This window comes from Triturus cristatus, chromosome 5_1 (assembly GCF_964204655.1).
Source record: "Triturus cristatus chromosome 5_1, aTriCri1.1, whole genome shotgun sequence".
NCBI classification, from domain to species: Eukaryota; Metazoa; Chordata; class Amphibia; order Caudata; family Salamandridae; genus Triturus; species Triturus cristatus.
This window is the reverse complement of record NC_140587.1, coordinates 256,398,142-256,415,512: the sequence shown is the minus strand read 5'-3', so window position 1 is coordinate 256,415,512 and position 17,371 is coordinate 256,398,142. Positions and strand designations below refer to the sequence as shown.

Below are 17,371 nucleotides of genomic sequence, written 5' to 3'. Positions count from 1 at the left end.
TTGGCAATTAAGTCTTGAATTGAAAAAAACAAAAAACAAGTCAGACAAAGTCACTACCACAGGCGAAGCAGGACACAGTGGTGACAGGAGAATGGACTTGTGGAAACTCACTTAGCTAACCTAAGCACAGATTTCTAGAGTAAAGAGGGCCAGTTGTAGAAAATAGCTCAAAAAAGGTCAAAAACATATGCATGGGAGGGTCAAAGAACTGCTGAGCTCAAAGAAAGTGCCAGAGGCCAAAAGAGAATGGCAAGATCCGGAGCAACATGACGGTCTGTTGCTTCCTCTGGATTTGCTAGGAGAGCATCAACCTTTCAGTAGCCAAAGTCATTTAGGGTCAGAGCTATTAAGGTGATCTCAGTCAGTGAGTCTCCACTGTAACCAGTAGATGCATGATCGTGTGGTGTTTGGGGTGCCCTGTCAAGGATGAGTCATTCCTTAACTAAGGTCTGGTGGACTGTGGTCAAACTGGCATCTTATTTCACCTTCGTGTAAAATCTGTCCAATTAACGTTAGTAAGTTGTTTGCCACTAATGTGTTTAAAACATTTGCTCTTCAATCAGTCAGAAAATGGTTTCCCATTCACTGCTGCCTGGTTCCTCCATCTTTTTTTGCTTACCACTGAACAGTAACAATTGTCTCTAAAAATCACCCCCCATTGGTACTTTGATTTCCTGGCATGAGGTTCTCCATCTCTATATTCCTCGCCAGAGATCTCCATCTTGGTTATCTAAGGTTATTTCTTGATCATGCAAACTTGCCTTTTTCTGTAGGACAGATAGACACCTGGACTTCCAGTAACCTCCAAAATACCCTGTTATCAAGGCAGCTTGTCTGTTTGCTACCCACCCAGCAAATTCAACAGCTTCTTCCCCCTGGGGTTACATCAGTGCGGTCACTCCATTCTTCCCCCCAGAAGTTTCTAGGCTTAAGTTCAGCAGGTGGAAGACAGACAAATGTTACTTAGGTGAGGTATGTTTCTTTGGCAGTAGGTCCCAAAGATGCATTCACCTCTTGCATTGGTGGCAGCATCAATGGCAATCTCTGTCTTCTGCATGCATGGTGCAACTCGCTCTAAGACAGCATTTCCCAAACTGTGAGTCGGAACCCACTGGTGGGTCTTAAGGCAGTTTTTGGTAGGTTGCGAATGTCTTAGTCTATGTGTAAAGGTGCTGAATAGTATCCCAAAGTCCACTTTTAAAACAAACTCTTCCAAGTATTCTCAAGCAAGACTCCAGGTGAACCTTCCAGTGTTTGCTGCTGTTTTTTTACTTCATAAAGCCATTTAGTCAGAGAATGTTTTCACTATTTGTGATCATAGACAACCGTAACACTGCTTTATGACTTTTACACATGAATTTGTAAAATATGGCTGTGGTTTAACAGCCAGAGCTGCTGACTTTCCATCTGGGGAACCAGGTTTGAATCTCGGTGTTAACTCAACATCCTTCGAATCTGGGCAAATTACTTAATCTCCTGTGCATATAATAAAATAAATCTGACATTATCTAATGTAATCTGGTGCTCATGTAAGTGCTTCAATGCCCGTAGCCTGTGTTTGCGCAAAATATAAATATCAATCTCTATTAAGGTTTTTCTGCAAAAAGCCCACAACTCATTCTAAAGATCACAATTGTTTTTTATACCCTGCAGCCTGACACCTCCCAATTACCAAACGTTACCAACTAATCACCAACCATCTGCATGTACACACATCCCCCACTAATGATCACATTTAACTATTACTTTAATATGCTACAAAGAAATTGAAGTGAATGCATGGTGTGATTTGCTTGGGCACACAAGGCAAATCCAAGTAGCCAACAAGAACCAATAACACGGACTAATCTCTAATCTTGGGTTGAAAAGCAGCTGTTGTAAAGTACTTCAATGCCTCATCAGGGGCAGTAAATCACTATATAAATACAATTACAATATGTATTTTGAGTCCAAAATACACACTTGGGCATCGTTTTAACTCAATGAAAATTAGGCCTTTTCCCATACTCGGCTGTAGAAGGTGTTTCTTACTTACATTTGCTAAAATCACCGATTATCACCACCAAGATTTTTCTACAGCCTTGAGGTTTTAGTTAATAGAGGTAGTTGGTCACCACAACGCTCTGAAGTGTTCCAGCTTCAGACTCCAGTACAGATCACCATTTTTATGATCAGATCAATTTCTTGCTCACAGTCCGATATCAGAGTGCATTGTGAAGGTTGCAACGTTTACAAACAATTGCTGTTTTTACATTAAAAAACAGCCCTTCCTCAAGTCCATTAAAGCTAAGTGGGGAGCAAAAGTTGTCAGCCTAAAAACTGTGTCCTGGTTCTAAAGAGTTTGGAAAGCAGAGCTCTAATGCTTTATTTCACCTTGGGGAAATAGTAAAACTCCCATTGGCAATAATGGTAGGTATAGACTGCACATGTAATGTTAGATGGCGGTATCGAATATAGTTTTGGGCAGACAAGCTGAGGTGTCTGGTGCTCAGTGCGTGCTTGCTCCATGTAGTACAGGACCTATCTGGTGGAATTATGTTGCACTTGGTGGCCTGGCATGTGCCACATGGGAACGTAAGCAAGGTAATTGGGTATCAGAAATGAAAATGGATGTTGGCATTCCTGGAGTTTGGCTAAGTGTGCACGATGGAGACAGGCCTGCATTGGTGGAGTCTATCAGACCTAATAAATGTAGTTTTGGCCCTTGAATTTTTCTAGCTTTAAGAAACTATTAATTAGCTTAAGTAAAAGTCTTTCACTACTTGGCATGCTCTCAAACTCAGACTGTAGACAAGGCAGTGGAGTTGGTCCAACCAGTCTGCTATTTGCATTAAAGATCAATTGTTTAGACCTGGATTTTTCAGTTTCCGGGGTGTGAAAAATATTAGTGAGGGCCTTTATGTTAGAGAGTTTCTAGCTTAGCAGTAAGTGCAGTGGGTTTACTAGGTAGGTCTAACCAGATAGTGTCCTAAAATCAGAGGATGATGGTCACAACTGAGGCAGTAAACGTCTCTTCAAATCTGAGATTATACAAAAAAGGTCTGTGTAAGCAGGAATGAGAGGGTAGTGAGACATGAAGCAGTAGAGAAGTAGGACTGGTGGTATTTTGGAAGATACTGGCAGGTATTTTCACTTTATAGGTGAATGCAATACCTGTTCCTTTTCAATGGAATTTATATCTGTGGATGGGATAAAAGAGTCCAGGACTGCATGATGTTTGATGAGACCGAGTAATCAGTGAGGATTTAGTAGCATGCACATAGTTGAGAGTTGCCAATCTGATTGCGCTAGGTCTTTCTGGATGGTACTGAAAGGCAATACTACTGGGAAGAACTATGTTGGGACATCCTATAGGTGTATACGGCAATGTTCCTGATAAAGTCTGCTGTATGAGAGTTGGTGGAATTGTTTCAATATGGCTCCTGATTGGATGAGCGGTATTATTGGGTGCAGTTTATGATCAGTCTAGCAGCAGGATTGATACTTCTTAGATGGTGTATTTGCGCATTTCCTTCTCAGATGGAGACAGAATTGTAGAAGGTGACCAGGGAAATTGTCAGGTAGAGCCTTTCCAGGTTTGTTTGGTGTATATTGAGAGTGGGTTGGGTGAGGTTATGTGTGGTAGTGAGTGGGTTTAATCTATGTAGTATGAGACGAGCCTTGGGTTGGCAAGATTGCGTTTTGTAATGGGCTTATGTGGGATGAGCATGATGCAAGATGTCTAATATCATGGGCAGTACTTCTAAAAATTGGGTGACTAATGCTATTGGATTCCTTGTGAACCGGGAAATGAATGGACCTTGAGAGAGTGGCAGATTAAAAAGTGACATTGGAAACATCTTGCTTCCTGGTTGTCAAGGTTGTGCATTAGAGGGTTGTGGCCTTTTTCTGTGACGGTTTTAGGTGCTGTTAATTGGGCAGTGAAATTAATGTGTTTAGGTCATGGTGCATCAGGTTTATGGTGAATGGAGTGGGCAGTTGCCTGTGAATACGACATGGGTTTATCACAATTATTGGATACTCTGATTTGTAATTCAAATAATGAACATATTGGCGAAGCCATTGGTGAACTCGGTCTTGGAGGCGTCGTGGAGGTTTGTGGGCATAACTTTTGGGTGGTAAGGCCTTGTTCGGGCCCGAGTGTTTTATGCAGGGGTGGAATGGGGAATTGTGCCCCCTGAGCCATAAGTTAGTGGGTGTTCTTGTGTCTACTAGAGGTGGGCTAAATGATGGATACTGGTTAGTGCAATGTTGTGGAATGCTTTTTTGATGCTACAGGCTTGTGTGAGGGTGTAGTGACCTGAGTGTACATTATATGGTTTGTGGTGTGCAAGGTCCCTTGTTCTGCTCTGCCAACTGTGTATCTGCTACTGACAAATCATGAGGTACCATAATTACAATGAGTTACTGCAAGGTCAGGCATTTCTAGACTGGCATATGTACTAGTACATTTGGATTGTAGTATTGTTAGGTGAAAGTGATTTCTTGTTCTATTTCAAGCCCTGTACAGGATGCCGGATTTTGCTAACAAGATAATTATAGTTACAGATTACCATGTTTGGGTTTTCCCTTTTTCTAACTAATTCCTTTCCACTGTTTGTGCCACAGCTGTAGGCATGATGTGTCATACCATGTGTATGTGCTAGCAAGGACTGCCTGGAAAAGTGAATGTGGGAGGGTAAGGATGAGCTGCGAAGGGGATGATTAAGTGGGAGCAGGAGGGTAGCAGACTGGAAATGACAGAAGGCAAAAAAATGATTGGGGAGGTAGCTAAAGGATGCTTTGCAACCTTGATGTAAGAGGAAGTGGGTGACTGCAGCAGCGCAAGAGGATAGACAAATGAAAAAGGAGCATAAAGATAAGAAACTGTGGAAAAGAAGGCAGTCCAGAGGTGGCAAGGGGCGCGCAGGTTGATGATACCAATAGGAAAGGTGTGGAAGAGAAGCAACAAACAGAGTAAGAAAATGTTTAAGATGAGATTAGGAAAAAGCAGACAAGGAAGAATCAAGGAGAAGACTAAGGGGCACTATTGAAAGGTAAAGTTTAAGGAAGGATAGAGAGAAAAAAATAAGGCAGGAGAGGGAAGTAGATGAAAATAAATATATTTTCAGCCACATTTACAAGCAGCCTACCTGCATAGTGGGCACATTTTAAGTCTGGCAATCTACACAGTCATAGTCAACTTCCGGTATGGCTTCATGTGAAGAGGAACAGTACAAAAGACTGAAAACATTCAAGCATACTGGTTTCCCTGACCTTTTGTGCAGTGACTGAAATACCACAATAAAACAATTTCTTAGAGTATGCGCCATTTGCAGTACTGAAACAACTAATTATCCTATACAGTCAACATAGTACTGCCAAATGTCCATCGGCTTAGATGACACATTATGAAAATTCAGTACTTACTTAAGAGTATTATTAGGTCCTCCTGGAAACGGGCGCTCAATTTCCAGATCTCTTCGGCTAAACAGAAAGATAACTTTATTAATGGTTTTATTTTGCAGATGAAAAGCAAAACTAAACTCTTTTGCTTCTACTACATCATAATTGTCATATACAAAGAATCCCCCTGGTGATAGATAAAATTATAATCTATTCTACAAAAATATGTAAGCCAATGGGATACTCAGATGATAGTACCTGTTATAAGACTTAACAAAAAGTTGAAGATTGTCCCGATTTATGTCATTCAAAATATGTTGGCGATAAGTCGCGATCAGATCGTGGTTGTTGTGAATTTCCTCCTAAAAAGACATTTATAATTAGGTCAAAACACCATTAATGTGCATTTGTTTTCTTATTTGAACAGCATATATACAAAACATGCATTGAACTTTGGTCCGTTAGTAATGCTTATTCTATACCAACATTACTTAGAAAAATTGACCGACTGCCTTTTGTCAATGCCTAGTTAGGAGAATGCGCTGTACAATGTGCTCCCGAGGTACAGGTTGAGTATATTGCTGTATTGTAGGAAACATGTTCTTGTGTGCTGGTGCTTTTATGGGGCATAGGGTGTATGATTTGTTCTTATACAGAAGTAGACCTGGAATTATATATGATAGGAGTACTGTATAATGGAGTGTGCATCCGAGCTGTTGTGCAGGAATGGCACAGTATGCCAAGGTAGCGCTAGATCGCAGGCAAGCACTCTGCTAATACACTGGATATTGTGAGTAAGCCAAAGCTATCCAGGTACTCACACCATATGCTATGAACTGCCCTTATATTGGAAAGTGCCATTGACTGCATGCCTAGTATTGTTATTATAAGCCAATGTACCCTACAGTAGGCATGGACAATACCATGTCAATCTATGACAGATCAATTGCTATAGGCATATGCATCTTTCATAAAAGAATGAAGACCAGAATGGGATGTAGGACAATGTCTATATACTGGAAAAGGAAATTGGATAAGATTGAGTAAACAAAACATTGATTATGGACCAAACGTATTAATTGCGCTATGTGCTCCCCACACCCTTGTCTACACAACTATATATCTTATATCTTAAGAAGACTACTTAGTCACCTATGTATCACATACTAATCCTTTGTTTTCAAATTATATAAACGTTTCTTTTATAGTTGTAGTACTCGCTATAGGCAATGTTCTGCTTTCTTTATATGCAAATTACTACATGTTCATCTTTTTGTCCCCAGCAACTTAATGCTCCTCCTGAAAATAAAAGGCTAGAACATCATTCATTCATTTATGAACTAAATATTTCAAATAACAATGTGTAATGCAAAACGCATTAGATGGAACTCTTACCTTTGAAAATAAATGTGATATGACCATATCCGGAAGTGCATGAGTCCATCCAGAAATCTTTAGTGAAAAACAAAATATTCATTTTATTTTCTAATTGACTGGAAACACTGATTTATACAGATGTAAATGTACTACCAAAACATTAATAAAGCAAGAGTTGCTCCAGGTAGGCAATACTTTTCCAGCCTTCGTATCCTTCATAGTTTCAAGTTATTTGATACAGGGTCATTTTAAAGAGATCAAACTATTGTAGAGCGCGCATAAAGCCATCTTTATAACGCGCCTAGCTCAGATCCCCAGATCATGCTTTAGAATGGTGGATTAAAAAGAACTGAAGACAGTTCCTCACAACACTCAGATTTAGAAATGAATTGAATGGGCCTTGGTTTATGGATGTACCTTGGAATTAAATTCATAGGTAAACACCCAGTATCAGTCTAATACTAGATATTTCTGTATAGTGCAGGAATAGATCTTTTGACTGTCTTTAAAAGAAATAGTGCCACACCCTCCAACAGGTCATTTATCACAGAGGAAGAAAGTTTTTGATAAAGAAAATGCTATTTAAACAGGAATTAAATTAACTAGCAATGTATTCCCTGAAAATGTAAAGGCATATCTGATATAAGCTTCTTTCAAAATGCTATCTACTGCTGACTGACCATGTAAAACTCTACATCTTGTGCCTCCATATGTATCAAGGAGGAAAGACACAGGTTGCCGTTCAGGTTTCTAGAAGTAACACTAGGAAATCTGGTTGGCAAGTGTTAACTCAAACTAAAAAAAGAACAGAGTAACTCATTTTGCAGCTACGTTTGGGATGCTGGAAGAGATTCTAAGAGAGAAAAAGAACTGGACAAATAGCAAAAGAATGAAAATTAAATCCAAAACAGCCCAAACATTTCAATGCTCAAAACCTCATTCAAATATGATCTTAATGGCGACTCTGATAAAGCAAGGCATAGCCAACTCCACTTAAGCATTGGGAATAGTGCAACTTAATGAGGAGGTCAATGATGACCAGTCTTAAAGGGGCAGCTAGAGTTTCACCAGACGAGAGGGCACGTGGGGGACGATTTGTCTTACCAGAAAGTAATGTGAACAGCTTAACAGTACTGGAAAAGGGTATCGGATTGGCCCCGTTTCGTGGCACTGTTTTTATTTATATATTATTTTTTTGCTTGCATATGCAATATGCAAATAAAATGCTATACACATTTTTTTTTTTTTTTAAATAAAGATGTATCCCAGCACCGCAGGCACTGGAAGGAACTTCTTTTGGTGACTGTACATATGAGCAGAAAATGTTATAATTCACAATGCAAGACAGCCAATGGATGAAGTAGTTTGACCCACTGCCCCATGCGGCAGGAGATAGAAGCAGTAAGTGATTGATACTTCAACAGATCTATGGATGAAGAGGCTTGATGAGAAGCCCTTCTAGGTTTGTGTGTATATATAAAAAAAAAAACATTGGGGATAACATGAGGCTAAAGCAGACTATAGGCAAGATAAAAAAAAAATTTAAAAATACATAATAATAATAATGCCTAGTTCATTCCTGGTTTGAAAATGCCTTTATTTCAGGCGGGAGATTAAAGTTTCATTTTGTAAACGAATAATCACAGCTATTAAGCTTTGTCGTGGGCCCAATGTAAAGCATCAACTGATTTTGTACCAATGCACTGTGAATGTCGGAAGATAGAGACTGCACTATAGTTTGTTTTTTGTTTTTGATCAATCAATAAAAAGATATTTAAAAAAGAAAATGCCTTTATTGCCCTCAGACAGAGGTTTGTTTGTGTGTGGGGCATTTTACGAGGGATATTGGCCTCGTGGGACATCTGCAGTCTCATGATTCACTGCGATTTGTTTCTTTATTTCACAACCACAACGTCAGCCACTTTGCTGAAACTTGGAAACTATGACCCTTGGAGTATAACTGAAGTTCACAAGCTGAAGCAGTTTCATGAATGACGTCCATTCAGCCCACGGCGTCTTAGAGGACGATTCAGCCCAAGAGGTTTATCACATTACAGCCAAAGAGGCCCAGCACCATGTGGAGATACTGGCACAGGCGTGCAGTTTTTCAAGTAACTGACAGTATCTGGCCTCTGAAATCAATTCAACAGTAAATTTGTATTTTTTTAATATGAAGTATGATTTGGATGAGCACAAGTTATTTTTAATTATAAATGATGTTTCAGCTTTGTTCAGCATGTAACAATTTAGCCAGCAGGATGACTCAGCGAGTTAAAGGTTTGCTGCTAAAATATAATGTAGAAAAACACCGGTAAGAAGTTCAAATTCCCACAAGTTAGACAACTATCAAGCCCTGGTCAATTGAGCACTATTTAATTGGGTAATACATGTTCCCAGGATGAGGAAAAGGCAACAATATAGCATCAAAGGCTATATGCAACACAAAAACACAAAGAACATCCTGCGATAGGACTCACGGACTCCCAGTAGGAAACATATGGAAGATCATTGGTAGATGCATTGGCAGGGCAGGGCCTGATGGTGGAGGTGCACCGTCAGGCTCAGTCTGTGGTGCATTGGCAGAAGTCTCCTGGGACTGTATTGTACAATGCAGCACATTTTCCTTGTTTGCACCAAGCGCACCTTTCAAAAGGTGCACCCTGAGCAAGCAAGGAGAATGCATGATATTAGACTGGATGCACTGCCCCTAGTGCAGCCGCAAACTCGCCCTAGGCCAGCGCATTAAAGTGAAAAATAAAGCGGCTTTGAAGCAGCCAATCTGTGTTTCACTGTGGAGGTGGGTGCAGTGTATCTGCACCTGTGTGCAATGCGATGTCCATAGGGCCCCCTTCATCACTTAAAGAGGGCTGTCATAAGGGGGTGCAGACAGTGCGCCACCTTTTTGTGGCTGTCAGTGCGTCTCCTGATGGCCTCTTTACCTTTATCTGAATAGACTTTTTTCTGCTTCACAGCAGTTTGAAAGAACTAAGGGCATAATTTTGAGGGGTGGCAAAGCATATTTTTGTTTTTCAGCACAATTCCCATTTGTAATGCAAAGACAACGCCACTGAATCAGAGAATCTGCCAATTGTAGATGCAAATGAGACGAAATGATGCAGAATCAACTGAATTTAAGAGTGCAAAATGCACCAAGAAGCTACAAACTGGTAATGCTATGTTAATTTACATGCTGAAACATGACATCAATACCTTGACCTATAGGAGCATTAATTATGGTATTTGGGGCGCATAACTGGCACAGAAATGGTAACTGGAAAAATATCCTAGCCCAGTATTTAAATTAGTCTTATATGAATACGTAGAAAAAACAACCCCAACTTAGAATACAATATCTTGTGATAGATTATATATTTATTTGAACCTATTGCATGCTTTTTCCGAAAGTGGCCCTGCCTGAATCTTCTTATCCTCAGTTTTTTTCCTTTCAAATAGAAGGTTTTTTACCTCATCTCTCCCTCTTGACTCGTGTTCCATTCTTTGGATTTTTTTTTTAGCAATGGGGTATATGCGGTTGATCATTTGAGCCCAACATGTCCACCTCCATTCCCATGAGAGTGTCAAAGGTTTATGAGATGCAGTTTTGTATCACATTCTTGACAACGGTCCTTTCGATGTAGTACACACAAGAAAGAGGCAGGGGTGTAGTGTGTTGGGATGGGGGCTATAAATTCAGAAATTCTAACAAGTCTGATATTAGTGAACGAGTGCAGCACCATGAATAAAGACTGGAGGATCTGCAGAAAATAGGAACCACCCTCTACGTCAAGCTTTTGGGCATTTAGATCTGTCCCTGAGCATCTGGAGGTTATTACTGGCATTTGAGGCGGCACCTGAAACTGCCCATGGGTGTTTGAAACTAATTTAGTGATCCATGTTGCTCAATGTGACTCGAGTACAACGGCTGTACCTGCGCAAGTGTCGGATAGGCCCCAGCTCATCACAGCAGTGGAGATACCGTGGTGTGGGGCTAAAGTAGGCTTACATATATTAGGAAAGATTTTGCTGTTTTATTAATCTTGCTGTTTATGCAGATTTCTGTTAACTTCAGCATATTTCACTGAAATGTCACTTCTGCTACCCCTTGAGTTTTGTTGAACGTAGGTCTATGCGAACTGTTGAACAATCTTGGAAAGAAAGGGTCTGCGGCAACAAAAACCCCACAAAGCTTGATAGTTTAATCTAATGCAGTCTTCATCCGGTCATATTGACTACGCAGCATGTTTTTCTCAGAACTGTGGAGTGGTCCACTCAAAGATGGCTACACGAAAGATCATAGGAAGAGCCTAGCTAAAGTTTGCATGCCTAACATTGTGCCATACCTAAATAGGTCAGAAAAATCAGAAATTAGACACCTTCAGATGAAATAAAGAGGAGGAGATTGGAACTACCGCAGCCCCAGAAGAATGAATAAAGTGGCAGAAAAAAAGAACAAAAAACACTGTTGGTATGAAGTAGTCAATGGTGAATTAAAACTGTCAAAAAGAAGCATAAAAAAAATCTATAAACATGAGAAACACCTTCATAAACCTTCCAAAAATACATTTATCATTGCACAAAAGTAGTAACGAAAGATACACTAAGAAGTGACCAAAGTAGAGAGCTCATACAGCTATTCATTTCTTTCTCTACACAGATACTTCTTTCCTTGTGAAGAAAACCATTACCTGGTATCTCCATGAAAGATGTGCAACTTCACTGCCCAGTGGCACTTTGGAAACAATTAGGTGCGAGGAGAATGTGTGACGGGAATTGCTGTTTCTGGCTAGTATCAATCCAGCAATTCTTCCCAGAATGGGGAACAAGAGTGGGTCCTAAACCACGTGTTCTCCTTTTGGGTGGACAATCGGGCCCTTACTGGTGCAGTGTTTTTCAAGATTAATTTTAGATGCATTTCCGGAGAGGGAAAAAGCAGGACAAAAAGCTTGTGAATTCCAACTTCCGAATTTGGGGTGTAATGAAATTTGCAAGGCCAACCTATCGGTAAACCTGTTTCCGACACATAGGATTTTTGGAGAGGTCAGTCAGCAAATTGAATGTACTAATTCCACAAATTAAAGAATTGGCTCCTGCAGGTAGCATTTTTGTTTGTGCACCGGGTACAAGTTTGGTATGCAAAGAAGATTGTTAATAAGTCACAAAGAGGCCATGGCCAGGCAGAAATGGGCAGTGCTCTCAAGAGAAAAAGCAACAAACGGATTACTAATTAAATATGGTGTCCTACAACAACGAGCTACTGAAGGCATTCAAGGGCCAATGGAGAATGGTTATTAACTTAAGGGATCTAGAAAGACTCTAAAGCAAGCTCAGTACAAGTTCTTCAAAGTCTTACGCTACACAGTTTATCCATATGCCCAACACAAAGGCATATGGATGAACTGGATGCATGTCAAAAGAGGTCAGGTTCCTGGAGATGGGGAGTAATAGAGGTCTGTAATACTGGGACACGATTAACATGAATTAGCAATACATTTTCTTTACATATAAAACAAAAGTGAATAACTGCATGAAAAATGTTACCTACTTTGGCTGCTGCCCAGTCCATCCAACCCTCCGCGCATGGGTTGATGTTAATAAGAACAAGTCCTTCCACCATTGACGGATGATTGAGCTGAAAGGTACAAAAATATACTTACAATAATGGCACAAAATAAAGTTACAAAGCAATCACAAACCATAATACCATTGCACTTCCTTTAATATTCAAGCATTCTACTCTTCAATGTCATACTTAAAGACCTAGAAAACACAGGATTTGTAGGTCGAGGATTAGTATCAGTGGTATATATGATGTTGGCAGAAAAAGCACCATAGGAGGAGGAACTCACTAGAACACTAAAGGGGGTTTAGACTTTACATGTCCAGGTCCCTTCCATTCCGTATCCACCACTGCCATGAGGTACCACATTTTACTCGTATGACTAGTCTGGAATTTTGTATAAAGACTGGTTTGAAGGGCATAAAAGCAGTGGTGTAGCAACGAGTTTTGGGGGCGGCGGCCTCCCCCTTACAGAAAAAACAAAACAAAAAAACACAAAAACGACAGCACCCCCGTCCCCCCTCTCTTCAGCGCGGCGTCACGGGGCAGCAAAGACACGGACCGCTACGGGCGGCAAAGTGCCTAGCTACGCCAATGCATAAAAGCCAACTGTTGTGCAATCCAGCAACCCACATTTACTGTGGTCAGGGACTGTAGACACCAGCCAAGTCAGGGAGACCTTTAGCAATTTGAACAATTAATGCTGCAACCTAGGCACAATGATTTTGGAGTGGTAACACTTCTGGTATTTCTGACTGGCTCAGCAAAGCACAGCTAAGTAAAAAAGATAATTGAAAGAAAGACCTAGGCCATTTGTAATGTGTCGGGTTCTCCCTTAAGGCTCAGCTAAGATGTTTGGTGGAAGCAGCATCAATTGCCGGGTCGGACATGTAGGACACATGCGAATGAGGATCTTGATACAGATTGAGACATTCTTTTTTAGTGCTCATTAATAAGCCACATATTTCAAACCCGTGAAAATACAAGCACATAAGAGGAAACTATAACAGGAGGGATTTAATTGAGACTATGGGTAAAAAGATTGCTGGAATAGAATTTGGTGCACTAAATGCACTGCTCTGGATTTCTTTCTTGTAATGTTTTCAGCCCTGGTGTTTGTAGTTGCAACTCAATAAAAAATTTTTTTTAAAAACAGGGAGTGTTTGATTTGCATTAAGTTTTGTTAATGTTCAACAGCTACATAAATTGAAGAAAGGATTTAATGTTTATTTATGCTGCCTCAACCATCTGCAGCTTTAACAATCAATATGTTAAGTAAATGATTGCAGTGGCACTTATTTCGGACCAATGACATTGCTGTCCTAACTCTGGCTCTTATCCATGACACTATTAGTCATCAGGCTATTTTGTAGTTGTAGTACATTCCTGAACCTACGTTTTGCTACGCTTGCTTTTCAAATGTACAGCACTGATAAAAACAAAAGGCAAATGAGAAAAAAAACATTATATTACGCGAGTGGATACACATTCTAATGTGCGGAGACAAGAGGGAATCTACAGAAACAACGAGATTGGTAAACTGATGTGAGGCCCTGTGGAGGACTCCATTTATTTGCCAGCTATGGTAACTGTGATTACACAGTTTAGGCTTAGTCTGCTACCCCTGGCCAGACTTAAAATCAAGGCCAAAGGGTCCCAATGGTGGGTGCTGATCTCAGGTGTTACCCCAGATATGAAAGGGTTAAGCCCATTAGACACATCTGATTGGAGGACCCCACTGGCACAGACTGTGACTTCACTGGAGTGGCAAACAGCCTTTTCACACCAGCAGCGAAAAATTAGGTTTAAAAACCCTGGGAGAGCAAAGACCACTAGATGCCAGGGGTTTTATAATTAGTTATTAGAAATGGAGTTCCTGGTTGACTAGGGTATAAACCCTGTTCAGCAGTAACCACAACCCTAATCAGGGTAAGGTACAGGCAAACCTTAAATTAACCTATACTCCCCCTCTGGTAGCATAGCTAGAAGAGTCAGGCTTAAATTTAGAGGCAATGTGTAAAGTATTTGTGCAGTACTTTAAAAAGTAAAACTGAAAAAAAATACACAAAAATATTCCACACCAGTTTTGAAAAAAGGAGCTCAGTTGTAGAATTACCACAATACCAAAACAAAAATTCAATAAGTAGAAGCAGAGTTAAGAGTTTTTAAAGACTACACTGTAGAATAGAGCATAAAAGCATAAAGTGCCAACCGGGGATATCTGGTCGCACTGAACCGGGTCAAATCCAAAGGTTCAGGCCGACCACACTAGAGCGCAGATCAGTTAAAGTCCCAGATTAGTCCCGCTGAAGTTTTACCTTCAAGTTTTGTTCCAAGAGTCCCATTCATGGGGGGAAGTTTGCAGGGAGCAAGGAGAGCAGCACATATAATGGTCAGTGAGGCTCGACAACAGTGGACTGTGTGGATGGACAGGCAGGAGCCTTGTGGTTGTGATCCACACTGGCGGACGAGGCTTTCTGTGTGAAGAGAAACTTGAGGCGGATCATGCTGATCCTCTGTGCGAATGGCATGGTTCCAGAGCAAACAAGCCCATTCGTGAAGAGCCCAAAGCGTAACTAAGGTTAAAAACCACTTACAAGAGCACCAGGACCAGAGAAGCACCACTTGGGGGGTCAGGAGCCCAATGGAGACTTGTCCAAGAGCTGTGTAGAGCATGCCATGTCCCGGAGGCTGAGATCAGGAGGCTAGCCTTTGAGTCCCTCTTGGGTCCTAGGTTCAAGAGGATTCTAGGTCCAGTTCTTGCTGTCCAGGCAAGAGCAGCAGGATAGCACACCAAGGTAGCATCTCCTTTGGAGTGACAGCCCAGCAGAGTAGCAGTCCTTTCAGTAGCACAGAAGACCTTCTTCCTGGCAGAGTATCCACTGGTTCTGAGGTGTACTGAAGTGAGCTTAAATTGGAGTCTTGGTCCCAAGTCTACTTTTTGCTGTCTTAAACATTCCATGAGCTAGATGGGGAGGTTAAGATGGAGGGATTTGTAGATTCTGGATTATAGTCATAGCTAGTAGAGGTCTTGCAGGAAGGGTGTGAAGTAATTCCATATCTTGGCACATCTGATGAGATACCATATTCAAGATGGCCTTCAGAGGAGCCATTTTCAATTTCGGTAAGCCAAATAGTTTAGCATTACAAGCATAAGGGTGGATTAACACCAGTGCCTGTACAGTTTACTGAGATCAGAGGAAGGTTTGGAGGGCATTTAGAAGTAGAAGTTGTAAGGTGGTGAGCTTGTTGATGTTTGTGATCAGGAGGATGAAAGATTTTGGTCGCTCCGGTTTCTAAAAGATGTGAAGAATGGAACCAGGCAGAGAGCAACGTCAAAATCAGAGATGGTTTCTAGACATTTGTGCACACAAAAGTGTTAGTGGAGTTAAGGAGAAAAAGATCAGTTTTTGATAGATTTATTTTAAAGAAGAGGACATCCAGTTTATAGAGCTTTTCAGTGAGGTTTTCAGACTTCATATAAGTGAGGGGTTAGAGATTTTACTATGCAATTGTTTATCATCTGTGTATTGGTTTGTAGAACATTTTCCTTGTAGCACTGATCACAGTCGTCCCCGTGCAGAACAAAGTGCATTGACCAGAGAACAGAGCTTTGACCCGCAGCTAATGGGTAAAGGAAGAGATCTGAAGGAGTTCATTTATAAAAACTTTAATCTAGATGGAAGAAAGAAAGCATTCATACTAGATTCCCAAACCACACTCTGGAAGAAACAAAATTCGGAGTAAGGTCCCATAGTTTATGGCATCAAAAGAAGCAGAGCAGTCTAATAGTACTAGGAGACAAAATATCACGCTTATCCAGACTTTATAGGACATCATCAAGTAACAATATTTTTTTTGTTTTGTGCCGTTAATGTTTTCTGCCTAATTTTTGTTGGTGCAGCTGAGTTAACATTAACAAGGTTGGCAGAGGGCAGGAAATGAGTTCAAGGATGTGGCCTTTGCTGTAGGTTGCGAAAGAGAAAAGTTGTGACCGATCATTGAGTGAGAAGGTTTATTTTTTTGGGGGGGGTTATTGAATTGTTTATCCTCTAGGAGTCGCCAAAGTATCCTACAAGAATATTCTTTGAGCAGGGGGATATAAAGGCAGTAATAAGCCCATCAAGGTCTTTAGGGAAGATGAAGTCATGAGAAGGTCGGCTGTAAAGTGTAGGAATACATATAATACAGTTTTAAGATGTATTAAGAGTAGGAGAATTCTATTGAGTCTGCTATGGAAAATGTATTCTGAAGAATATTGGATTAGAGGTCTGTCTGTCGTCATGGAGGATGAAGAAACAATCTGGTATTAGGATGTCAAATGAGGTGATGGAGGAGGGAGGAACTCATGTTTTGGATATGAAGAGCAGATCTGAAGAGTGAGCTCCTAACGATTTGGCAGTCTCTTGGGGATGTGCTTGCAAGGATCTGGAATGTGTTCTGGATTATTTTTGTAGTGCAAACTCCTCTTGCAGGGAACATACCCTCTGATCCACTCTTGTTGCATACATGATTGAGTTCTATGCAGAATGACAGCAAGGATAAGAATTTCATCTTTATAGTCAAATGGGCATGTACACCTGCCCTGAGTTACCTGACTGCATAGGACACGGGTATCCTTAATTCTGTTGGCTCAGCCAGTATCTTAAGCCAACATGCGCACTGAGCCCAAGGCATGTCCATGGGGTTTCCAACATCCAGAACCTGTTCTGTAACTTAGAGGGGTGCATCACACATGCCCTCTTTTCGGAAATGGGGGAACTCAATATTCTAGGTGGCTGACATGAACCAGTGGTGGAGCATACTGGCAAATTTGTGATTTGACAGAACTGAGAAGACATTTTTGCCTGTTTCAGGAGGAATGGGGCATACTGGCACCACTCAAAATTCCACTTCCACAACATCTAGAAACTTACTTTAGAGGGCAGGGGACTAAGGTTGGTGGGAAAAAAGAGAGTGAGAGACAGACATGAGTACATTTATGTACAGCGTGGATGGTAGAATGACTGGGTTTTGATTGCAAGGACCTCTGGCATGTACTTTGGATAGTCC

The 17,371-nt window shown here is 40.8% G+C and overlaps 1 protein-coding gene across 2 annotated transcripts in view; it reads right to left on the bottom strand.

Moving 5' to 3' along the window:
- Positions 1 to 17,371, bottom strand: part of NDRG1 (N-myc downstream regulated 1) — a 177,944-nt gene that overhangs the window by 24,966 nt on the left and 135,607 nt on the right. For both annotated transcript variants that reach the window (XM_085604884.1, XM_085604885.1), the window contains 4 exons: positions 12,305 to 12,391; positions 6,781 to 6,837; positions 5,644 to 5,747; positions 5,410 to 5,466 (listed from right to left, as the gene is read on the bottom strand). In XM_085604884.1, coding sequence (XP_085461010.1) covers positions 5,410 to 5,466; positions 5,644 to 5,747; positions 6,781 to 6,837; positions 12,305 to 12,391 — 305 coding nt within the window. The remainder of the gene's footprint in view (positions 1 to 5,409; positions 5,467 to 5,643; positions 5,748 to 6,780; positions 6,838 to 12,304; positions 12,392 to 17,371) is intronic.